This window comes from Suricata suricatta, chromosome 10 (assembly GCF_006229205.1).
Source record: "Suricata suricatta isolate VVHF042 chromosome 10, meerkat_22Aug2017_6uvM2_HiC, whole genome shotgun sequence".
Classification (NCBI taxonomy): Eukaryota; Metazoa; Chordata; class Mammalia; order Carnivora; family Herpestidae; genus Suricata; species Suricata suricatta.
Window position 1 is genome coordinate 3,133,729 of NC_043709.1, and position 24,090 is coordinate 3,157,818.

The window sequence follows — 24,090 nt, forward strand, 5'->3', positions numbered from 1 at the left end:
GGCCTAGTGCGGCGCGCGTGCGCACTGCCGGGAGGGTGGGCGGTGCCAGCCGGGGTTCCGCCGCGTGCCTGCGGTGGACGCGCAGAGCGGGGCGGGGCTTCCTTGGACCGCGCGCCGCGTCCCGGCAGGTTTGGCTCTGGATGGCTTCGCGTGACAAGGGACGTGGTTCGATCCCCGCCCTTCATCTGTAAATAGAGGGACTTCATTCCTTCCAGTAGGATGTTGAGGTGAAGGCCAAACGAAGTAGGTGCACCTGTCTGCTTTGTAGAGCCGTACGCACCGGTTACTAATACAGTAAGACCCGGACCCCGCCCCGGGGAACGCGCCCTGTGACGCCGGTTTGTGCCCCTGGGGCGGGAGAAGCTCAGTGGTGGCGGAGGACAGTGATGAGGGCCTGAGACTGGCCAGAGGCGCGGCACAAGCTTCCCCTTGGGCTTTACAGCCGCTGGGGAGCCGGGTTTGTCCGGAGGGCAAGTTTAGGGGCAGACTGGAGGAGAGTGCCAGGGTCCGGTGGCCGGGTGATCGCGTCTGCATGGGGGAGTGCACACGTTGGAGCAAGAGCCCTGATCTGAGCCACGCGGAGCACTGATTGGGGAACAGGTCAATCCGCGGCACCTTGAGATTGACCCCACTTGAGCCTTGGACTGTCATTCAGGAATGACTGGACAGTGCAGTGAGGGGGTCCACTCAGGCCACTCGGGACAGCGTCACGAAGCTGTTACTCTGGGTATCTGGGACGAGTGGATGTAGCGGAAAGAGCAGCCTGGTACGACGCCTAGGGTCTGCCCTGGGAAGGAGGGAACTCAGGGAGGGAGCGCACCATTTTCAGGCATGATGATGAGCTGTTTACTTGGGGCAGGCTGGGTGGAGGGCTGTCCGGAAGCCAGCCATCCTGGGCCCAGGACCTACGCCAAGAAGCCTTCCAGGCCTGCTGGCATTTGGACTTTCACATCGTTCACACCAATCGGCCCATATTGCTGTGGTCCCTTTTCACTTCTGATCCTGAGTCCGGCTCCCCATGACACCGTGAGCCCCTAAAAGGCAGGGTGGGGTCTCAGTCATGTGATGGCCTCAGCGTCACCCAGGCAAGAGCTGAGAGCGTGAGAGCTGGGTATTGAAGGGAGGTGGGGAGTCTAGCAGCTTGGAAAGAGCCCCACCTACCTTCCGCATCTCCTTGGACTGGTCCTGGCGTCCCCAACACCTCTTTTCTATTGAAGGGCTCCCTCTGTCGCTTTCAGCTTGTCTTCACCCCCCACTGCACTCTGATGTGCTGGGTCCCCCAGACCCTGCCTTTCCCACCAGAGCCTCTGTCCAATGGGTCCTTTCTGAATTCCATTGTCTTGCTCAGCTTCCTGCTTAACTACAGAAGACAGACGGTGCCAGGCTGACCCGGGTACAAATCCCAGCTGCAGGTATGGGTCAGGAGCCTTTGGGTTGCAAGAAACAAGAAACCAGCTTCAAGCTGGCTTTGGAAAGAGAATTTACCGGCTCAAGGACCAGGCAAGTCCAGGAATGGCCCTGGCTTCACGTCTGGATAGAAAGAGGGGCTCGAAGGGTCGGGTCGTCTCCCAGCTGCCTCTGGGGTCCTGGACACCCTCAGGCAGGCTGGGAGCCCCAGGCTTCCCTCCACTTACCAAGGCCTCCTGCAGACACAGCTAGTTTGGTGCTGCCAGGCCTCAATCAAGGGTCCTAAAGCCTAGGCTTGCCTGACTCAACCCCCTGTGGATGTCTGCAGTGGGGGAGTGAGTACCCCCAACACCCATGCCCGGTGCTCCTGGCCCTGCCTTGTGTCAGCTCAGGGGAGGTGCTCAGAGTCAGCCCTGATTATCAATAGCTTGTTGCTGCTGAGTCTAAACTATCTTCATCCGTCCGTCCTATCATGGGCCTGCCCATCGGATAACATTTCTCTCCGCCCCTAGTAAGATTCAGCGTCATTTTTTTATGTATCCATTCAGGGGTCCGATCACCAACGTTTCCTGACAGGTCCCCAAGGCAGGCCTAGGGCTGGGTGATCCTGGGACAGCCCGTCCCTGGTTTGAGGAGGTCCCCGCAGGGGAGGAAGGGGCATCCTGGCCAGCCTGTGGCGGACGAGTGGAGGGCTCCCCAGAGGAGAGAACAGGATTCCTGCTTCCCGGCCACGCTGCGTCTTGCTTGGAACCAGGAGAGGGGAGGGCAGATGGAGTATGAGCAGGCTCTGTCACGGCACCTGGCAGGAGGGGACAGCTCAGGATGGGAGGGCAGGGTCCCCTTTGAGATGTGTCTCTATCTCCCAAGTAGAGACAGCACCCTCTCGAAATCCTATTGTGATTACCCATTTTCTTGACTCACTGCCACGCCCACACCCCAAGTTCAAGGAGAAGCCTGCCTCCCCAGGACTCATGCCAGGCCTGACAACACCGGAGACGCAGAAAGGTGCCGCCAGCAAAGGTCACAGCCAAAGGAACTGATTACCTCATTTATTTTAATCTCAGAAATTTGCCTAAGCGACTTGGAGGCCTCCACTGCCGCCCAGCAGACCTGCCCCCGCCTCCGTCCCTACCCAATGTCAGCGTGCGCTGAAGGAACCGGAGAAACATCCAGGGGCCAGGACCGCCCCTCGCGGGCACATTCCAGTGAAATCAGCAACTCCCTGACTTAGGGGCCAGGTTAAGAAGAGGGGGAGACTGAGACCAAGGCAGCATTTATGAAACTGGCTCCATCCTGATAAAGCTACAGGCCACACAGTGCTTTGTGGCTTTTGCCACAACGGAGCAGCCCCTGAGCTCCGTCCACACGCCCCAGAAAGCCTGTCGACTGAGTGCATGTGTGTTCACATGATTAAAGTCACAGTTGGCAAAGGAAACCACATACCAGAGGCCCCTCGATGGGCACCACCAAGCCCCCTGGGAAGCTCACGCAGATCTCTCCAGAGACAGCAGAGGACCCCCCACATGCTTGTGCTTCTTTGAGGTGGGGGGTGGGGTGCAGCACCTAGGGGACCCACAGACCCAAGGGGAATCTCCGCAGGGCTCCACGAGCTGTGACCCTGGGCAAGTCACTTCTGCCCTCATGGGTGCCCTTAGCCCAAAGACAGGACAATGTATCTAGAATATGATGAGGAAGACGAGGTGAGGGTCTCTCCCAGGGGCAGCCTGGGGGCAGGCCGTCCCCAGGGGCTCTGTGGAGGCCTTTCCTCCTGGAGCTGAGCCGGCCTCCAGCCAACCCCGCCTTCCAGCCCTTGAACTCCAGGAGATGTGGGAGCGCAAGGCAAGTGGTAACAAAATGGCCATGTTGGTTCTAACTGCTTGAAATGGCACCTCAGCCCTTAACAAGGATGAGGAGATCCTGAATCATTTAAAGCTGATTTGTGTCCCCGCTTCCTGTAACGCGCTGGTTACAGGGCTTTTTGCTTAAAGCTGCAAAAGTACTCAACAGAACCACCTAGCAGGCACTAGCTGCTTCTAACCCTAGAAGCCAGGGGGCAGCTGATCTGACACCAGCCCCGCTCACTGCAGGAGGTGGACGGCCGCAGCCTTGCGGATGAGTCGCTGGGTCAGGGGTGAGTTCGGCTTCAAGGCATCACGCTCCATCAGAAGGCTCCTGTGGAGACAGGGACAGGGTTTGCGGTAGAACCTTCTAGAAGGATGTGGGGTCTGATGGTTCCCAGGCCCCCAAGGCAGGACAGGGGGCTGGGGCTGGGGCTGAGATGCACAGAGAGCAAGTTGCTCCCCTTCCTGGGCTACTGGAGAGGGGATAGAAGGGACAGAGCCCAGGAGCAGGAGGCCTGACCTTGGCAGGGGACCAGGGCCAAGGCGGTGCACCGGCGAAGATGCGGTGGAGGAGGTTCAAGGATGAGATGGTAGGGACTCCGGTACGCAACCAGGAGAACAGTTAGGCAGTGTCCCCAAGACACGTAACTGGGTGAACACATAACTGTGGCCCAACGTCCCACCAGCCAAGAGGTTAGAACCAGTCTGTGGGGGTCAAAGGGAAGTCATGCATGAGGGCTGCTGGGCCGCCAAGTGACCACAGAAACCTCAAGCTTGAACAAAGCAAGTCTGGTTTAAGGAAAAGACCCCAAACAACTGACGAGTGATTCTGGGGGGCGCGGGGAGCAGGGGCTCGGCCTGGCTCTCGGGGTGAGGGCACCAGTGCAGGGGGCCCAGGATCTCCACCTCGGAGGGGAGGGGCCTGAGCTTCCTGTCACTTGGTGGCGAGCCGGTCACTCGGGCTGCAGCAGGCTCCCCTCGGCAGTCTGCATGGGCTCCCGGCTGCCTGTGTGGCCCGGTCCCCCTCGGCACGCCGTGGGCAGGCCCCCTGCTGCGCAGCACCCTCTGCCCAGTCCAGGGGGCATCCTCCACCCGCCCTGCACCTGCTCCAGCCCTCAGCCCTCCTGTCCAAACAGCCTTGCCTTCCCTGCCAGCCCACACCCACACGGGGACCTGGAGCTCTCCAAGGAATCTGGCCACTAAAGAAAGATGTGGCTTTTGGGGACAGCCACGGAGGGGTGGACGGCATGTGACCAAAGATGCTTCAGAGTTTTAACCGAGTCCAGAGCGGGCACACCTGCTTCATCAGCACTGAGAACCCCTCCGTTTAGGAATGATGTGGGGCAGCTGGGGCTCACCCAGCACGCACCCCGCCCCGGGGCCCACACTTAGACCCGGGGCTTTCCGCCCGACCTCCATGGCTCCACACCTGCCCACTGGACACCCCACAGCTCGTCCCTTCCTCCCTTGCCTGTTCATGTTCCAAGCGGGGGTGTGCAGGGGACCCATGAAGAGGGGTCGCGTCTCACCCCAGGGGTATAGGTATGGTGTGGGAACCAGTATGGAGCGCGGCCGCCCTGTGCAGGGCAAGGTGAATTGGGGTGTGGGAGCTCCGAGGCTGCCGGTGAGGGCAGGGCCTTGCCGAGCTCTCTTCTGGGGGTACCCCACCCCGACATCCCTAACCCTCCAGCCCCTCCTAACTAGACCATGGGTGTGGTCCAACCCACTGATTTCGGGCCTCCCCTCAATTGTCTCTGCTTCAAGGCATCCTCTCTCTCCCTGACTCCTGCCCAGCTCCTCTCCCCAGAGCCTCAGAGCAACGTGCCCCGCCCTGCCCCCATGGCGTGTGTGTGTGTGTGTGTGTGTGTGTGTGTGTGTGTGCGCGTGCGCACGCGTGAGTGCGAGAGAGAGAGTTTCCAGTGTTAGTTTCCCCATGAGAAATAAGCACCAGGCCCACCAGGCCTTGGGTCTTAGGTCTGCCCCCCCCCCCCCCACCTCCTGGAGTCCAGCAAATCAGCCTCGTGAGAAAGAAAGAGAGAGTGGGCATGTGCAAAGGCCCGGGACCCTGAACGAGCAGGACATATTGGGTAACTTACAGCTCAGCATGCTAGAACGAGGCGTGAGCTGGGGAGGGTGGGAGGGCCGGCCTGGGGGTGGGGTGGACCCCTCTGGTCAAGCTGAGCGCGCTAACAGGGAAAACCAAGCCCCTGGTGGCCTCTTGTCCTCAACCTCCGGAGACAAGAACCAACCACCTCAGGCAGAGGGAGCCTCTGGGCAAGCTGGAGACACCCTGTGTGAGAGGGGCAGCGATGCTCAGAGACGCCCCCAAGCCCGGGGTGGATGTGAGCAGGGAACTCACCGAGCCACGTTCTTGTGGACACTGGAAGTGCAGTTCAAGGCTGCGTGGATCAGTAACTGGTTGAAGACATCTCTCTGAAAGGCCGTTGGGGCAGGTTAGGCTCCTGTAACGTGGGGTGAGGGATGGGAGCCCCCCCCCCACTGCGGGCAAGGCTGTTCTCAGGGACTTCCTGGGGGGGGTGAAAGGTCAGGACACCCTAACACCATGGGCACCACCCCCAGACGCTGCTGGGCCCAGGCTGCCAGGGAGGCCGGAGGCTCACCTGGGCGTTGCTGCCTCCGATCTGGACAATCCGGTAGCGGATGGGCAGGAGCAGCTCCACCACACGGTCCGGGTTCCCGTTCTCGGCCTCTACCAGGGCCTGGCACAGAGGCAGCCCCACGTCACGGGCCAGGAGGTGCTGGCAGTTCTCCCCGGGGGACCTGCCAACCCGAGAAGGTGCCCTCAGTCACCTGCAAGCACCTTGCGCTGCCCGTCACAGCAGAGGCCTCCCTGCCTGCCTCGGGTGCCCCCAGCTCTGTGCCTGGCAGTCAGCAGGTGCTTGTGGAGGGGAAGCGGCCGGGAAGGGGGGACAAGGGGTTCTCTCGACCCTGGGTTGAACTCTGCCGTCCACTAGCCACATGGCTTCAGGCAGGTCCTTCAACTTCCAGCCTCAGTTTGCTCATCTGTAAAGTGCGGGGAACAGTGCCAACCGCTGGGGGCTGTCAGGAGGCATGCAGATGAAGCAGGTAAAGGCCTGGTATTAGAGTTGGCCCCAAGGCTGGGGCAGATGGCTGTCAGCCCGTCTCCCTGCTGGCCCTCAGGTGGCCGCTGCTCTGGGTCACAGGCTGCAGCCATGGAGATGGTGGCCACCTCCAAACTTCTCTTAAAAGTCAGAATCAGAGGCACCTGGGGGGCTCAGTCGGTTGAGCGTCTGACTTTGGCTCAGGTCATGATCTCACAGTTTGTGGGTTCGAGCCCCACATCAGGCTCTGTGCTGACAGCTCAGATCCTGAAACCTGCTTCTGATTCTGTGTCTCCCTCTCTCTCTGACCCTCCCCTGCTCACACTCTGTGTGTGTCTCTCTCACAAAAAATAAACGTTAAAAAAATTTTTTAATAAAAAATAAATAAGATAAATAAAAAGCCAGAAACAAATACTCAAGTGCTTGGTGAGCTCCGCGGGCCTTCCCTGTGGCGAAAACAGCTAACAATGGGCATCTCTCCTGAAACCGCCTCCCTGGCCAAAGCCCATGGTCCCCACAGCACGGCTCTGGGAGGAGGGCTAGGGCAGTGGCTGCGGCAGTGGCCCCAGGACAGGCCACCAGGCACCACGCCTCCCACAGCTCCAGCCCTACAGGCGGGACTCCGGCACATCCCTGGCGGCCCACGCTGCCGAAGACCCTGCCCTCCCTGGACACCCTCGGGCCTCCCACCAATGCCGGGAGGTGTGCCACCATGTCCCTGCCCCTCACTCTCCTGCCCGCCCGCCTCAGCAGGCACTGTCCCCGAGTTGCAGATGAGGAAACTGAGGCTCAGCACAGAAACACTGTGTCCAGGATCTCGGATGCTGTGAGCAGCAGGTCTCTCTGGTTCTGGGGCCTCACTGTGTCCCTCCTGGGAGGCTGCACCCATGACGGATGCTGTCACCCCCGGCTGGGGGATGACCCCCCCCCCCAATCTACTGGGGGAACAAGTGTATCCGTGGGGATACATCCACCTGGGAGCACACACCTGCGGGGCGCATGGGTGGCAACAGCCCCTCACAGCCCTGCGCACCCCCAGCACCCCCGGCGGGCAGGGGCATGGACAGAGCTGGCCCCCAGCACCCTGTTATCCCCGCAGCAGGGCCCAGTCTCCTGTGCGTACTCGCTGGCATCCTGCAGGGTGGTCAGAATCTCCTGCGTGGTCCGGGGGTCCTGAGCACCCAGGGATGCCATCAGGAAGTGCGCGTCATTGAACAGCAGGATGTGGTCACGGCTGTGCTTCTGAGTCACCGCCAGGACGTCCTGCCACCGCTCACCCACGGACACCCCTGAGGACACAGGAGAAACCATGGACCTGGCGTTCTGCAGGAGTCCGTCCTGTGCAGGGCCCCCTGTACCCCCACACCCCCCAGAGGCTGGGTAGGTGAACAGCGCTGGCAAACAGCCTCAGACTTTGGGCCCAGTTTATGTTAACTTTGTTGCATTTTTTTTTTAAATGTTTATTTATTTTTGAGAGAGAGAGACAGAGCAAACAGTGGAGGGGCAGACAGAGAGGGAGACACAGAATCCGAAGCAGGCTCCAGGCTCCGAGCTGTCAGCACAGAGCCCGATGCGGGGCTCAGATTCAAGAACTGTGAGAACAGATCAGATGCTTAACCGACTGAGCCACCCAGGCGCCCCTAACTTTGTTTTATTATAAAAGCAATAGATGCATAAAATAGAAAACAAAGTAACCTATTAAATGATAGCAAATGATGTTTCTGGCCCCTTTGACAACCCTCAAAACCGTTTTTAAAACTTTTCCTGCAGGGCGCCTGGGTGGTTCAGGTTAAACATCCGACTGCGGCTCAGGTCATGACCTCACGGTCTGTGAGTTCAAGCCCCACATTGGACTCCACGCTGGTAATGTGGAGCCTGCTTGGGATTCTCCTTCTGTCCCTCTCTCTGCTTCTCCCTTGGTCCACCCCCCCCCTTCAAAATAAATAAATAAACTTTTAAAAAATTAAAAATTTATGTCTGAGGAGCTCAACCCTTTTTATCATTACCCAGAGTTCTTTGAATTTGAATCCGTTCTTCCCTGATTTTATATCGCTTCTATAAGCGATACGTCTCCATTGGAAAAAATATAAGATAAAACTACCTCTGAGTCTATCTAGAGGCACCTGGGTGGCTCCGTCGGTTGAGTGTCTGACCTCGGCCCAGGCCATGATCTCACGGTTGGTGAGTTCGAGCTCTGCATCAGGCTCTCTGCCGTCAGCCCAGAGCCTGGTTCAGAACTGCTCTCTCCCTCCCTCTCTCTCTCTCTCCTTCCCATTTGTGCTCTCTGTCTCTCTCATAACTAAACTTCTTAAAAAAAGACATAAATAAAATAAAAATCTTCTTATGATTACCATTAGTATGACACCTGAGAGAGAAAAGGGGTTTGATAAAACTCTGTCCAGTTAATAACTAATTCGCCCACCTCTGTGTCTCCATTTCTCAACTCTAGACAGCCCCTGCTGCCTCTCCGCTCCCCAGGACCACCTCCCGATTCCCGCAAGCTACTAGCTTCTTCCTGCTTCTCGGGGGCGCCTCCCAAACTGGAGATGTGGCACTTGACCTCTGTCTCTCAGCCCGTCAAGTCGGACCGTCTCTTGAGTCTCCACTCTATGGCGGGGGGGGCGTGTCCTTTCTCTTCCCTCCACGCGCCCCTGGCACGACTCTGCCTCCCAGCCTCTGTCCCTCGGAGCCTCCCCGCTGCATGTGCGCCAAGGTGAGGGGCTGCAGGGTGCCCAGATAGTTCCAGGCAGCCTCAAAGGCAAAGGGTTCACAGGGTCTCCGAGTCAGTGGGATTCTACCTTTCTCCAGGCCCCTCGACGGCCCAGCTTTCACTTTTGCTGCTTTACCATCTGACCATCGTGAGCTGGTCTAGAAAACTCGGTAGCAGCCTCTGCTCTGACCCCCGCTCAGCCCCAGCTGCCCGCCTCTTGGCCCGGACCACACGGACCCTGCTCTTCAGTCACCCGTCCTGAGGCAGACACGGGTCTCTGTGTCCCGGGGGCAGTGGACAGGCTGCTCCCTGCACGGAACACCCTTTCCCGTCCCTGCCTGGCAGAACCCTACACACCCTTCCGTGCCTCACATTTCACCTCCGAGGAAACAGCTCGCCCTGCCCAGGCCCCACCCCCACGCTGTCATGCTGACCCAGGACCTAGGGTGGATACCGGCCGGGCCCGGGGGAGCAGGGAGAAGCATCTGGCACCAGGGCGACGATGTTGAGAAACCTCGCTCTCTGAAATCCCCAGGAGCTGAGAAACCGTCACACCTCCGGTTCCAGGAGAGGAGGCAGCAGTGCTGCCCGTGCCCTGCAGGTCCGGCGGGACCATGGGAGGGGCAGGGGGCCTGGTGGCCTCAGCCGGGCCGGAAGGCGCCTGCAGAGCCGGCACTCGGGGCCACAGATGGGCAAGCCGCTGGGGCCTGCAGCTCACGGGCGCCCGCCGGGCTCTGGGCCCAGGCCCCCTTCCTCTCGTCCTGGGCAGAGTGCGCAGGGGAGTGTGCAGACCGGGTTACCTTCCATCTGCAGCCGGTACAGCATGGAGCAGCTGTCCACCACGTCCAGCATCGCCCCGCTGGCCTTCAAGCTGGGGAGGACCTGGAAGACATGGGCAGCCGGGCACGTGAGGGGCCGCAGGGATGGGCCAGCCCTCAGCCACCGCCCCTCTGCCTCAACTATCAGGACCGTCCCCTCGCCCAGGCCTGTGGCCGATCCAGGCTCGAGACCCGAAGAAAGGACGGTAGCCTCCCGCATAGGCCGGGCCCTGGCATTGGTCACCTCCTGTCCTCGGCTTCAGGCCACCCTGGGGAGAGGCTGGGTCCCCCGTTCCCAGATTCACATTTAGCTGGCCTGTCCCTCACGGCACTTGGGTAGTCACCCTTCATTTCTCTCTGCACAATCCTGATAAAACTCGACGGGAGGACTCAACCGACCCTTTACTGGATGTTTTCCCTGGGTTTAGAGCCCAGGCCCCAAGCATTTCTGCGACCCTGATCTTCGGTTACAAAATCTGCATGGGGTGGGGGTGGGGGGGGGTCCCAGGAGCTGTGAATCAGGCTTGTTTTCTCTTAGAGGCAACTGTAGGGGCTGCAGGAGGGCCAGAGGGAGTTAGTGTTCAGCGGGCACGGAGTCGCAATCAGAGAAAACCAGAGTTCTGGCGACAGGCCGTGGTGACAGTGAATGGACCCAGGGCCACCAAACCATATGCTCAAAAATGATCCCAACGTGGGGCGTCTGGGCGGCTCAGTCGGTTGAGTGTCCGACTTCAGCTCAGGTCATGATCTCACAGTTGGTGAGTTCGAGCCCCACGTCCGGCTCTGCTGGAGCCTGCTTCAAGAGTCTGTGTCTCCTTCTCTCTCTGCCCCTCCCCTGCTCGTGATCTGTCTCTCTCTGTCTCTCAGAAATAAATATATGTAAAAAAAAGGATCCCAATGCAAATTTTGTATATATTTTGCTACATATAGTAACAAAAGTTCCCTCGGGCAGATCACTAAGCCTACCGCAGAAGAGCAATCTGAAACGACTAGAGAGAAGTGCGGGACTCCAGAAAGGACCAACTCCGACGCGGCGTGCTGCCAGCACCCAGACTCCCCGCGTGTCTTCACCCTCCGGTGATGCCGCTCGTGGGGCAAGAGCGCACCCCAGGGGGTCTCGCACAAGAGGGAGTTCTTGCTTCAGCGGCTGCTTCTGGCTGGGCGACACTGACGGGCTCAAGTGCCCGCTGGAGACTAAAAGGCAACTTTGCGCCAACAACCGAAGTGGGTACAAAGGCAGACTTACGTGGTTATCGTAAATGGTCAGCGCGGCCTCGTATTCGCCCTGGAAAAGTCAAGGTCCCATGAGCAACACGCAGCAAAGGTGAGAGGTGCCCGGGAAGGGGCGGGGGGGGGGCACAGTCGGTCAAGCGTCCAACTCTTGATCTCGGCTCAGGTCACGATCCCACAGTTTGTGAGTTCAAGCCCCGAGTTGGGCTCTGCGCTGACAGCGCGGAGCCTGCTTGGGATTCTTCCTTTCCCTCTTCCTCTGCCCCTCCCCCGCTGGTGTGTGTTCGCTCTCTCTCTCGCTCAAAATAAATAAACTTAACAAAAACAAAAACATGTAGCAAAGGTGAAATATAATACTGAGAAATGAGCTGGGAAGCCGACCCCCGGCCCCACCCCCAGCATGCTCCTCGGGGGACGGGCAGTGTCGCTGGAGGGTGTGCGGATGGATGACCTGCGCCCCTCTGCCCCTACGGGGACAGTCTCTGGTGAACGCTTACTGTCCCCGCTGCGCTTGTCCGAGTCTCAGGAGCTTTCTTCCAGTCTTTTTATTCCTTTTTTCTCTCTTTTCCTTCTCACACACTCGGTGGAGGCCACTGCTCTCTTCCAGACACTATGACAGCGTCACCGTGTCACTGTGGGCCCTCAGCTTCTGAGCATTTCCCTTTGGACGTTTTCTAGATTTCCTGATAAGCACCATCGTAAGAGGCTGCCGTACGAACGGGACCCGGCGCGGAATCACGGGGGTCAAGGGTGTTCTCCGCACCCTTGCTCTCACCGGGACGAAGCACTTGGAAGGTCTCACGGCTCGGCCGGGTACAGCCTGAGGGGTGGGGGCTCAGCGGCTCCCCCCAGCGGCAGACGACACTTGGTCTAAACTGTCCCCACAAATTACACGCGGTACACGTGACCCCCGCGTCTACGCAGTGAGGAACACCTGACGCAGTTTAAGCCTGAAAAGCTATTTGAAAACATGAATGCTGTTTCACCTGGGCACCATTTAAACATGCCAACCCCAACGATTATCCCAGGGACATGGCAAAAGGTAGAAAAATATTTGTTTCTCTGGACATCTTTGTAGGACAAGACAGCTCACCGTCTTACCTTCTCAATCAGATACAGAGCCCAGTGCCAGTAATTATGACAAGCAAGCATATCAGAGTCCTGGGGGGAAAACGAGAGAGTTAGAGAAACATCGGACAGCCAGTGGGGAAAAAGTACAGGCCGTGGTTTTAGGACAGCGCAGGGCAGGACACATTCCCGCAGCGCCCACGCTGAGGCCAGCCTGTGCCAGTTCCACGCCCCAATGTCCCTGTCCTCTCTGAGGGATGGCCGCCCCGGAGTCTGAGACCCGGGAGCCCAGCAGTAGGAGCAGAGCCAACACAGAGGTCACCCTGCTCCTCAAGCTTAAGAAAACAAGCCATGAATCCACAAACAGGTGCCAAGGCTCCCAATCTGGGGGTGTCCAAATCCCAATAAAGCCGTGAGGACCAGTGAGCCAGGGCTGGACCCCCGAAGGCACTGGTAACACCGACAAGTAAGGGGGCACCGTTGGCATCTGGCGGCTGCTGCCGGCAGTCTGTAGGCCCCATCGCGAGCACTAACCCTTTTCTGCGAGGCTACTGCAAACACGTCTTCCTCTGCCTGGACACCACCTCCCATCCCCTGGAAGGAGGAACCGACGACCCCTCCTCCACGGCCACCTTGCACCTGTGCCTGACGACCCCCAGGCTGCCCGCGTCCCCTCTTCCTCACCGGCCCCAGGTCTCGGTATCTTTGCTCCGTCTGGCTGGAGTACCCTCCATCTCCCCATCCATCACCTGGCAAACTCCTATCCATCCTCCAATACCCAGCTCAGGGGTTGCCTCCTCTGGGAAGCCTTCCCTGACCACCGCACCCTCAAGTCCAGCGGGGTTGGAGGCCACCTCTGGTGTGGTTCGTGGGCTGCCGAGAAGCTGCTCACTCCACTTGATCAGGCCTTCTGAGGACAGAGAAGTTTGGGTCGGACTCTCTGTGGAGTCCCCGGGGTAGGATCTTGACTGAGCTCCGGTCTGGGGCAGGAGGAGCGGGAAAGGGAGGCCCAGGCCTCACCATCTACTGCAGACTGGCCTGCCGAGGCCAGAGGCTGCCAGGAACCAGAGCAGGGGACAGAAGCAAACAGTAGCCTGGGCTGGGGGTCCAGCACCAACCCCAGTGGGAACTCATTCGGGGCCAAGGGCTTCACAGCGGCTACAAGAGCAGGTTTACAGATGAGAAAACCAAGGCTCAGAGGGATCAGGTTCATGCCCTGGGGTCCAGCCAGCCCTCCAACGCCCACGCCCAGTAAAACCACAGCGTCTGGGGGAGGGATGTGATGGAATGTGCTGGAAGGTCCTGGCCCAGGCCTTCCCTGGCCTCCTTCGGTTCTGCCTGGGCAAGCCCTCAGCCTGGAGGACACGGCCATGCGGCTGCTCCTCCCCCAGGCTCAGCGCTCTCACAAGCACCATCCCTATCTGCCCCCCAGCCCCTCCGCTGCACCGCGTGCTCCCGAGCCAGCTGGCTGGTGGCGACAGAAGACGCAGCTCAGCCTTCTTACGGTTCTCACCCGTGCCAGGCTCTTGTGCCCTCAGTACTTTCCTGATCCATTCCTTTGCACCGAATGCCCAGCCCCAAACCTCTCCTAGAATCACCTGCAAAGCGCTGGCAGGTTTCTGCCAGCCATGCGGCTCCCTGGGGACTCGACAGAACCCAGCTCCCCCAGGACTAAGCTGCACCCTGTAACTTCTGTCCATAAAGCCTTAACTCAAGGGCATGGGCGGAATTTTCCAGGCACATGACCCGTCGCCAGGAGTCATACCTTCCAGTGGGCTTCCGACTGCTGCATAAATTCCAATCCATCCTGGATTTCTGCTTTCATCTCGTGAATGTGGGCAACGGTGTGCACCGACCACGCATCTGTGGGGTTGATGGACAAAGCCTGCGTGGGAGGGGGAGGAAGATGACTGGAGGTCATGAGGGTTAGTCAGGCTGCCTGGTGACCACGGATCTCCAGGTTAGGCGGGGACCACGGGCCTGACTGCGGGGCCGAAGCAAGTGTGCGCACTGGGCTCTGCCTCAGAACAACAATGACCCCGATGTCCAGCCCCACTGACCACCCACAGGATGTCACCGCCCATTTCAAAGGTGAGGAACTGAGCTCAGGGAGGAAGACCGACCTGCTCAAGACCACAGCAGGGTCTTTCCAAAGTCAGGACTCACCCTCCCGGCCCCAGAGCCTCCTGCTCACAGGTGAGTCACCTGCAACCTGCTGGCCGGCCTCTCTGGGCCTGGGTCCTCCCTCCCACCTCCCAGTGAGAAGCAGCGTGGCCTTCCCCCCCGGGGTGGCCGTGGAGCTGACACGGATGAGGCCTGGGCTGCGTGAATGCTGGGCAGAATGCGGGGTGCTCGTGGCTGCCCCTTGTGGACGGCCACGCATATGGCAGCCTGGGCTCATCCAGCCGTGAGTGCTATTAATAACATTAGCCACTCACATGACCAGCGAGCCTGCCGGTGACCAGCAAGCCAAGCAGGACACAAGGTATGACTCCTACCCCCCCTGGAGCTTTCTTTTAGTCCTGCGTTCAGCTCATGTTCACTGCGAGATCCTAAGCGCCAGGCACAGAGCAGGAGGCTGAGGCTCCAAGTGGTCCAGTGGACAATCCACCGAGCCCAGGTCCTGCACACCGGGTCACTCTATCCCACCCGGCCCCACTGACTGCCTTGGTGCCCCGTGCCTTTCACAGAAGCGGAGCCCCTGGTCTGGCACCTGCTGTGAGGTCTATGTGGACAGGCTGTCCCCAGTAAACCCTGCCTCTCTGCACCTGCTCACTCTGCTTGTACGGCCTGCCCGGTCCACATGGGGACGCTGTAAGAGAGAAGGTGTCCTTGGGGACAGTGGGCACCCTGGCAGAGCCCTGCAGGACCAGGACACTTCAGGGGGCCTCAGGGGCACAGCTGTGCAGGCCCAGCGAGGGGGCGTCCTGAGAAGGGACGCCCTAAGTCTGCTGCTTAGGGCAGGGGTGGTAGGGACCCCTCCCGAAGGAGAGAAGAAAAGAGGAGAGAAGACTTCAAGGTCACCTGGATGTGCGCCCAGGTGCCTACAGCCCCCATGACCTGGTAAACTGAGACAACTCAATCAGACTGCATGTTTGTGTGTGTTACCATGTATGGGAGACAAAGAAATAGAAAATGTATAAAATAACTAGGCCATGTGACGCGGGCCGCTCAGTTCTTTGGGTACGAACCCAAGTGAGTGGTGCCGGCATGAGTGAATATTGCTTCCTGGAAAGAAAAGCCTCGGGGTCACGGCTCTCCGTGCGGGAATCCTGTGACAACCGGGCCAGAGGGGGTGCTGGGGGTGCTCTGCCCGCCCCAGCCACTCCGAGGGGTCGGCACCTTGGGAAGGGCCCGCTTACCTCTTTGGCAAGCTTTTCTGCCTTATCGTAGAAGTTGGTTTCCATCAATCCAAAAGAATAGATGCCTTTCACGTAGCTAAAAACAGAGAGAAAGTCAGTCTTCGACAGCAGTGGAATGTTCTACCCTCAGTAGGGGCTGAACCGTGTCCCCCAAAATGATGCTTGAACACAGACCCTGATTTGGAATGCAAGTGTTTGCAGATGCACTCGAGCTGAGGTCCTACGGGACGAGGGTGGGCCCTAAACCCAATGACCTGTGTCCTTGCAAGAGAAAGGAGAGGAAGACTTGGACGGAGACGTACAAACAGACACAAAGGGCAGACCCACATGAACTCGGAGGAGACACTGAGGCCACGCAGCTACAGGCAAGGAGCACCCGGGATTGTCAGCTACGGCCAGAAGCCAAGGGGAGGCGAGGAAGGAGGTTCCCCTAGAGCCTCTGGGGGGAGCGCGGCCCTGGTGATTTCTGACACGTGGCCTCCGGAACTGTGAGAGAATGAACTGTCCCTTTAGGCTGCCCAGTTTGTGGCACTTTGTGGCAGCAGCTCCAGGGAGGGACACACGGCCCCCTCCCCGGGGGTACCACCCCATGCACCGGCTTCCCTCCAACTGGATGCTTCCGACCGGTGCGGGGGCGCCGTGACCTTCATCGTCGGCACAATCGTCTGCCCCCAAAGCCCCGTCTCTGTGGCAGGCGCCTCTGCGATTCACACCCCACCCCCTAAGACAGCAGCACACCGTCTCCACTGAGGGCCCTCGCCTTCCTGCCCGGCTGGTGACACCTCCCTCGGGAAGCACTCGGGAGCGCAGGCCGGCGGTGCGCCCACCCCCGGCCCAGCTCCTAGAGGCCAGGACCCCGTCTGTCCCGCTCACTCTCGGCCCAGCCCCAGCCCAGGATGGGCTTGAGGACACTTCACTAGACCAGGACCCACTGCCATTTCTCATCTGTGATCGCGGGCGCTGAGCGCCAGGGCAGTCACACGAGAAAGAGGCGGTCTTCCCCGGTGCTTTGTGGGATTCGGAGAAAACAAGAAAAGAGCAACGGGGTTTCTATTGGTGGCTCGGCCGTTCTCTTTATTACCATGCAGAGTGACAAAGTCTAGCTCCCATGATTCACAGAGGCAGTGCTCTGGCACACTGGCTTCCAGACTTTTCTTTTAAATGTTTCTTTCTTTTTTTAAGTTTTATTTACGTTGAGAGTGAGAGAGAAACGGGGAAGGGTCAGAGACAGAGAATCCCAGGCAGATTCCGCAGGTCAGCGTGGGGCCAGATGTGGGGCTCAGGCTCATAAACCATGAGATCACGACCTGGCCCACGGCGGGTGCTTCACTTACTGAGCCGCCCAGGGGCCCCTTAAACATTTATTTCTTTTTTGGTTTTTTTTAAGCTTGTTTATTTTTGAGAGAGAGAGAGAGACAGTACAAGCAGAAGAGGGGCAGAGAGAGACGGAGACACAAAATCTGAAGCAGGCTCCAGGCTCTGAGCTGTCAGCACAGAGCCCGACGTGGGGCTTGAACCCACAAACTGCAAGATCATGACCTGAGCCGAAGCTGGATGCTCAACCGACTGAGCCACCCAGGTGCCCCAATTTATTTAAGTATTTAACTATTTCTTTTAAACATTTATTGCTTTCAAATATTTATTGTGGCCATTTAACCTTCCACATTTAAGCATGCATCGAATGCTTGCGGGGTGCCCGGTACCGGTAGGCTCTGTGATGGTGACTCTCATGTGTTACCTCGGCTGGGCTATGGTATCCAGTTGTTGGGGCAGATACCATCTAGATGTTTGTACAAAGGTACCTCACAGATGTGATTAACATTTAAATCTACAGGCTTTGAGTGAAGCAGGTTACCCTCCGTGATGAGGGTGGGCCTCACCCAAACAGTTGAAGCCTTAAGAGACAGGACCGAGGTCCTCAGAAGAAGAAGGAACTTTGCCTCCAGATTACAACACAGACTTGCCGGACTGCTGGCCTGGCCTGTGGATTTCAGACATATTTGCCAGTCCCTGCACCTACGTGAGCCAACTCCTTAACAATCAATCTCCCCCCTCATCTAAACACATAAATAATATAGCCACAGATAATTATACCCTAGTGTTCTCTTTCTACAGAGAGTCCTGCCGACCCCAGCTCTGCAGTCCACGAGGCTGTCGGACCTCCACAACCGTCCTTTGATTAAGACCCAATGGAGGTGATTCTGGGCGGCAGTCACCAGGGCCACTCAGGTCCTCCAGGCCCCCCCCCCAGCACACAGCGGAGCGTCACTGCCTGGTGTCCTGTGGGCGGGGGACCAGCTCTGGCTGACGACTTGGGGGTGGCAGGGTGGCCCTTCCTCTCTGAGCCTTGCCACCATGAGTCCCTCAGGTGCCCTCTTCTCTCTCTCTCAGTGACCAGTGTGTCCAAAAAGCAGCCATTTAATCACGTGGGACCCTGATGTGGGAAGGAGACAATGACAGGGGCATAGCGTGTATGAGAAATAAGCCTCTGGAGAATCAGATCTAGAGGATGTTTGTTACTGCAGCAAAAGCTACCCTGGGCTGACCGATACACACGCTCCTGCCTCGGTCACAGGACTGGGAGGGGGAGCAAACAGAGAGATCTTTTCACATTCCAGAACCAAGGGAAAAGCCACAGCAGGCTCACTATTTTCGGGGCAGGGCCAGGAGCCTTGCCGTGTTTTGGGGGCAGAGGAGAGAGGGAAAGAAAGAAACGATGAGGTTTCCAGCTGGCACGTACCTGCTAAGGGGGATGTCCGGTGTCCAGAAGGGGTAAATCCGAGCTACAGAATCCCGCATCTGTTCCTGGTAGCCCAGGTAAAAGTAGGCGTCGTGGGAAAACTTTAGGGCTAACATGTCTGTTGGGTGGTCCCAGAGAATCTGTTCCCATAGTTCACAGGCTCTGGAAAAGTTCCTGAAAGCCAAAGAGAGATTTCTCAGCAGCGCTAAACACAGCGTTCATACACGCGTGTGCAAAAGGCACCGTTTCTTGCCAGAGTCAGGACTGATCATACATATACATGGTGTATGTAATATGGAAGGAGATACATGCCTATATATAGAGACACAGAAAGAGAAACAGAGACACAGAGAGAGAGAAAACATATTCTCAACACACCCACACGAAAAAGTTTCTGTGTTAGCTTGTGGCTCAGGGAATTGAAAAACCAGTGGGAGGGGAGTCTGGGGGGCTCGGTCAGTTAAGCGTCCAGCTTCGGCTCAGGTCATGATCTCATGGTTTGTGGGTTCGAGCCCCGCGTCAGGCTCTGTGCTGACAGCTAGCTCAGAGCCTGGAGCTGCTTCAGATTCTGTATCTCCCTCTCTCTCTGACCCTCCCCTGCTCGCACTGTCTCTCTGTCTCTCAAAAAAAAAAAAAAAAAAACCCACAAAAAAACAACCCAGTGGGAAATTTTACTCCGGAATTCAAACCTGGTTTAACAGGCTGCCAAAGGCAATCTGGCCGAGACCGTGAACCAGCTGCAGCTGCGGGAAGTCTGAGAGGGGGGGCAGCCCGCCCCTCTGTGGTTAACTGCTTCGGAACCCATCAACCATCAGCTCAGGCCGCCTAGCTGTGCGGGGCATCTCCCCTGTCCCCGGCCCGGGCAGAGCAAGGGGCTGTCCTGTCCCGGAGATGGGCTCTGGGATCATGACACAGTGGGGGACAGCCATGGGGGCAAGGGGGTGGGGGGTGGGGGGAGGGGAGACAACCGGAAGGCTATGAACAGATCTCACAAGGGTGTGTTAGGGCAAGGCTACGGTGAGCGCTTCCTGTCTCTTCCTTTATACGTTTTTGTAGCATGGTCCTATCATTTTTGCAACAAACATAATGTCCAATTTGTTTAAAGAAAGAAAGTTTCGGGGCGCCTGGGTGGCTCAGTCAGTTAAGCGTCCGTTCGGCTCAGGTCACGACCTCATGGTTTGTGGGTCTTCGCCCCAGGCCGGACTCTGTGCTGACAGCTCAGAGCCTGCTTCGGATTGTCTCTCTGCCCCTCCCCCACTCTCTCTCTCTCAAAAATAAATAAACATCGAAAAAACGTAAAGAAAGTTGGTGGAACGCTAAATTGGAAATCCTAGCCACTGTTTCCTTGTTCTGCAGTCAAGAGAAGACGGAGCAGACGAGCAGGATGTGATTTACACTCAGAGACGGCCACGGAGGCAGGGTGAGCCCACCCCGTCCCTCCTCCCAAGGGCGGTGCAGGAGCCCGGGGCATGGCCCGGCGTGGTCTCAGGGTGCCAGCCGCGGCCGGGGAGGCCCTCACCCCTTGGCAAAGGTCTCCACTGCAGACACGTGCAGCTGCTCCCGCCGCGTCAGCGGCTGCGTTTTGGAGACCTCCACCATCGTCTTCACGGCCAGGTCCAGCTCCCTGTCCAGCCTCACGGAACTCCCGGTGCCGATGAGCACGAGGCCGTTCGAGATGGCGTGGCCCATCGCTGGAGGAAGGTTGGAAAGCAGCTGGGGGTTCAGAGGGTCCGGCCCAGCCCAGCCCAGCCCTGCCCAGCCCTGCCCAGCCCTGCCCAGCCCAGCCCAGCCCTGCCCTGCCCTGCCCAGCCCTGCCCTGCCCAGCCCAGCCCTGCCCTGCCCAGCCCTGCCCAGTCCAGCCCTGCCCTGCCCAGCCCTGCCCAGCCCAGCCCTGCCCTGCCCAGCCCTGCCCAGCCCTGCCCTGCCCAGCCTCGACTGTAAAATAAATACCCACATCCCAGGAGGGGCAGGCCTGGCGGCTGGTCGGCTGTGTGGCCCCCTCCCCCGCAGCAGCAGTGGGGACCCCAGCCCGGGCCCTCGCCACGCACGGGGAGCAGAGCGTCCTCCCCCACCTTCACTGGGTGAACCGGTCAGGGCTGCCAGTGGCCTCTCACGACCCCCAGCCCTAATTTCCCTCATTGGCTGATACTGTCACTACCACCAACACGGGGCCTTCTAGGGGCTGCTCAAGAGATACTCCACGCGGGGGGCTGGTCCCTGGAGCGCAGTCTGTCTCAGCCACTTAGGGGTGGGGGTGGGAGACGGGAGGGTGCCCTTGAGCCCTTGTAGCAACCTTGCTGCAGGTCTGCAGCCCCCCAAGGCCCTCCTTGAGCTTCCTGGTCCCCAGCCTGACAGAGGCACAGGCTCTGCCGGCATCTGAAACAGTCACTGGCCCAGGCCTGAGACCCAGGACCCACCATGGTGTTGGCGCCACCTGTGTGGCCCCTGCTTCCATCCTGGGGCCTGAGGTTCTGCTCAGAGAGCCCACTCCCAGCTCCTGGTCCCCCAGGGGTTGGGCTCGGCTTCCTGTTTCCCACATCCTGTGTGTCCTGTCCTCAGCGGGAGCTGGCCACAGTGGCATGGAAAGGGACGGGGGCTGTGCCCTGCCCCCCTCAGCCCTCTTGCCGGGCCCGGAACCCCACCCCTCCTGGGGCCCCCTCCTCTGTTCCAGGCCGGGTCTGGAAAACGGCGAGCCTTGTGTGGTCCCAGCTACCCAACATCTACCGGCTGGGGGCTTTGGGGCACCTTTCTCATTCTCTTTCCTCCTCTGAGAAATAGGATCAGCGACTTCCCTGCTGGACGGACCAACAATTGGGGGAAAAATTAGGAAGACGCCTTCCACGGCACCCGGCGTCTCTGTGACAGCGGCTGGGATGCCAAGCCCACCAGTGGCTCCCATCGTGTGCCTGTCCCTCCGTGCAAACGGCCCCCAGCCTGGCCCCGCCCCCATCCCAGCCGGGTCTCCCAGTCAGAGCGGGGGCGGGCCCGCAGACAGCGTCACTCACCGAAGGTCGGGTCTGCGGCTTTGAGCTTTGACAGGCAGCCCTCAATGCCACCAAGACTTCTGTCATTGGTCCATTTGACATACTGAAATAGACAAGGCACACCAACGTTGTCCCCAGGGAGCCCTTAGCTCACGTTAAGGAAGGTTTGTGCCTAGCTCTGGATTCTCTCTCTAAGAGTTAAGTATTCCATCATGACCTGGGCTGCCCGGGGTTAATCTCCACCGAACAGCCCGGATTCTCGTAACTCAAGGCACGTTTTCTAGGACGGGTGGAGGCCACCACTTTCAGAAAAGAGGCATCTAAAGAGAGCTTCTTCCTGACCGGTGGCCTGCCCAGAACATCGACTTCTTTTTTTTTTAATTAATTAATTTATTAATTTATTTATTATAAATGTTTTACTTATTTTTGAGAGAGGGAGAGACAGCGTGAGCAGGGAAGGGTCAGAGAGAGAGGGAGACACAGCATCAGAAGACAGGCTCCAGGCTCTGAGCCCATAAAAGACCTTTAGTAAAACATTTATGACATAAAGGAAGGAAAAGGCACGAACGCCCAAAGATCAAACTTAATCTCATCCGGCTGCTATTTTCAACAGCTTGGTGTATCTGTTTCTAATCCTTTTTTTAAATGCCTATTTTTTTGTTTTACAAATCCTAAAACTATAATAACACATTCATTAGACGTTAAAATGTGTCCTATCAGAGGGGCGTCTGGGTGGCCCAGTCAGTTGAGTGTGTGACTTCAGCGCAGGTCATGATCTCACAGTTCCTGAGTTTGAGCCCCACATGGGGCTCGCTGCTGTGAGCACAGGGCCCTCTTCCGATCCTCTGTCCCTTCTCTCTGCCCCTCCCCGCCCCCCCTCAAAAATAAACAAAACAAAAAATGTGTCTTATCCAATGTCTGACCTACATCTACACAGAATTAGCAGAGTGTATTTAAATAAGCCTGGAGGGAGTTGGTGCAGAGACTGAAAACGCCCATGCTCCAACCCAGGATGGCACAGAGACGCTGACACGTGGTACAGAAGACACGCAGGCAGGTCCAGGGGAAGGACTGTCTACACTGGCGAACAGGACTGGGTAACAAACCCAGTGCTCTACTGAGGCCAAAACGTGCAGGAAGGGCACGGAGCTCAAAATGCGCACAGTGGAGTCTAACAGCGTGTCACTTCCTGTTTCTTAGACTTCTGTTTCTCGAAGTTTCCTCAGTCCTTATGGTGTGTGGATGGAGTTCGTAGGCAGTGTTCTCACTGCTCATGATAAAGACCAGCTCTGGTTTTCCATCGATGAATACAGACCCAAGCACACCCTGCTCATCCTCCACCTCGCCGCATGAGTCAGCTCGGCTCTCCGAGCCTCAGTTTCCCCACCTCTCAAACAAAGTAGTTGGACTCTACCTCTGAGACCCTCCTATTTTTTTTATAAATTTTTTTGTCTTTATTTTATTTTGAGTGAGACAGCAAGTGAGTGGGGGAGGGGCAGAGAGAGAGGGAGACACAGAATCTGAAGTAGCTCCAGGCTCCCAGCTGTCAGCACAGAGCCCGACGCCGGGCTCAAACTCAAGGACTGTGAGATCGTGACCTGAGCCGAGGTCGGACGCTTCACCGACTGAGCCACCCTGGAGCCCAGAGACCCTCCTAGTTCTAAAACTATAGGTTCCTGTACTGGTGTTAGAAATTACTGGTAATATAGTGGAGGGTCTCGGAACAGCCACAGATGAGAGTGGCATATTCAAAGATTAGCCCCAGCTGGGACCCCAAGCTTGAAGTGGAGGAGGGGTCCCACACCAAACTCTCAGCAGACCACAGAGGGATGCGTCAGAGGGTCGGCCCCCTCATAAACATCCCCCTGCTGTCTGCCTGACCCCGGCGGCACTTCTCATCCATGCCACGGGTTGGCAAAGATGTCTAACATGTTCCCGGGCATCAGGGTCCAGAAGGCATAAATCCCATTGTAACCCATTGCTAAAATCATTGGGCAATTGAAAACAGCACCCTCCCCTCCCCCCCTCCAACTTTCCAAACTGTTGGCCGTGGGGCTTCGGAGCATTCTGAAGCACGTGTGCCCAAGTTTGCCAGATATGGGCAGGAATGGGGTTGAAGACCTTCACTGTTTACAAAACAACGGTGCTGATGGAGAGGGAGTGCTTAGGAAGCTTCGAGGCCTGCCCTTGCTCGTGGTCATCGTTAACCGGCTTTCCTTGGGGAGCACGTCAGGACACGTCAGTCTGACGGTAAATCTAAGCAAAGATGCTGCAGGGGGTTGCGGAGCGGTGTCGCGTCCTTGTGGAAGGACCGTTTACCGCGTGGCATAAGTAAATGTAGCTGTTAGATGGGCCCAAACATTTAAAAAGGAAAAAGAAATCCATTAAAAGCATTCGGTAATTTTAAAAACCTCCGCGCCGGCCTTACAGAGGAGGCCAGCGGGCCAGCGCCCCCTCGGCAGGCGTACCTGGGTCAAGGTAGCGTCAAACAGCCGGCACGCCTCGTTGCTCGTGGTGGACAGCGGGAGGCCGGCATCTTTCCACGCCTGCGCGCAGCAAGGAGTATCATCAGGACTTATTCCACGGAGTTCTCCAACCCCAACCCCCAACCCCGGGGTGAACCCCAGCCCCCTCGCATCATGTGGGCGTGGGTTTCCATATGAGCCAGCCGCGTGGGGCCGGCACGGACTCTCAGATTTCACGGAGCGCGCAGGGCAGAGGAGGCGGAGCCCCGCGTGGGTGGGGCCGATCCTGCTGCCGATCCCGGGGGTCACTGAACAGCAGTGCGCCTTCTGGCAACATCCTCCTCAGACTCTTCGCTGGCCCCAAACGGGGCTCTCTGGAGGA

General features: G+C 58.1%; 1 protein-coding gene across 1 annotated transcript in view; it reads right to left on the reverse strand.

The window, feature by feature from the left end:
- Positions 1 to 2,440: 2,440 nt before the first annotated feature.
- TTC38 (tetratricopeptide repeat domain 38) overlaps positions 2,441 to 24,090 on the reverse strand; it is a 22,060-nt gene continuing 410 nt past the window's right edge. The window contains exons 2-14 of the mRNA XM_029954078.1: positions 23,712 to 24,046; positions 21,265 to 21,346; positions 19,779 to 19,950; positions 18,260 to 18,433; positions 15,520 to 15,595; positions 13,923 to 14,042; positions 12,191 to 12,250; positions 11,106 to 11,144; positions 9,842 to 9,923; positions 7,455 to 7,620; positions 5,870 to 6,029; positions 5,608 to 5,681; positions 2,441 to 3,579 (exon numbers count right to left, since the gene is read on the reverse strand). Of these exons, the coding sequence (XP_029809938.1) occupies positions 3,486 to 3,579; positions 5,608 to 5,681; positions 5,870 to 6,029; positions 7,455 to 7,620; positions 9,842 to 9,923; positions 11,106 to 11,144; positions 12,191 to 12,250; positions 13,923 to 14,042; positions 15,520 to 15,595; positions 18,260 to 18,433; positions 19,779 to 19,950; positions 21,265 to 21,346; positions 23,712 to 24,046 (1,634 nt within the window). The 3' untranslated portion in view covers positions 2,441 to 3,485. The remainder of the gene's footprint in view (positions 3,580 to 5,607; positions 5,682 to 5,869; positions 6,030 to 7,454; positions 7,621 to 9,841; positions 9,924 to 11,105; positions 11,145 to 12,190; positions 12,251 to 13,922; positions 14,043 to 15,519; positions 15,596 to 18,259; positions 18,434 to 19,778; positions 19,951 to 21,264; positions 21,347 to 23,711; positions 24,047 to 24,090) is intronic.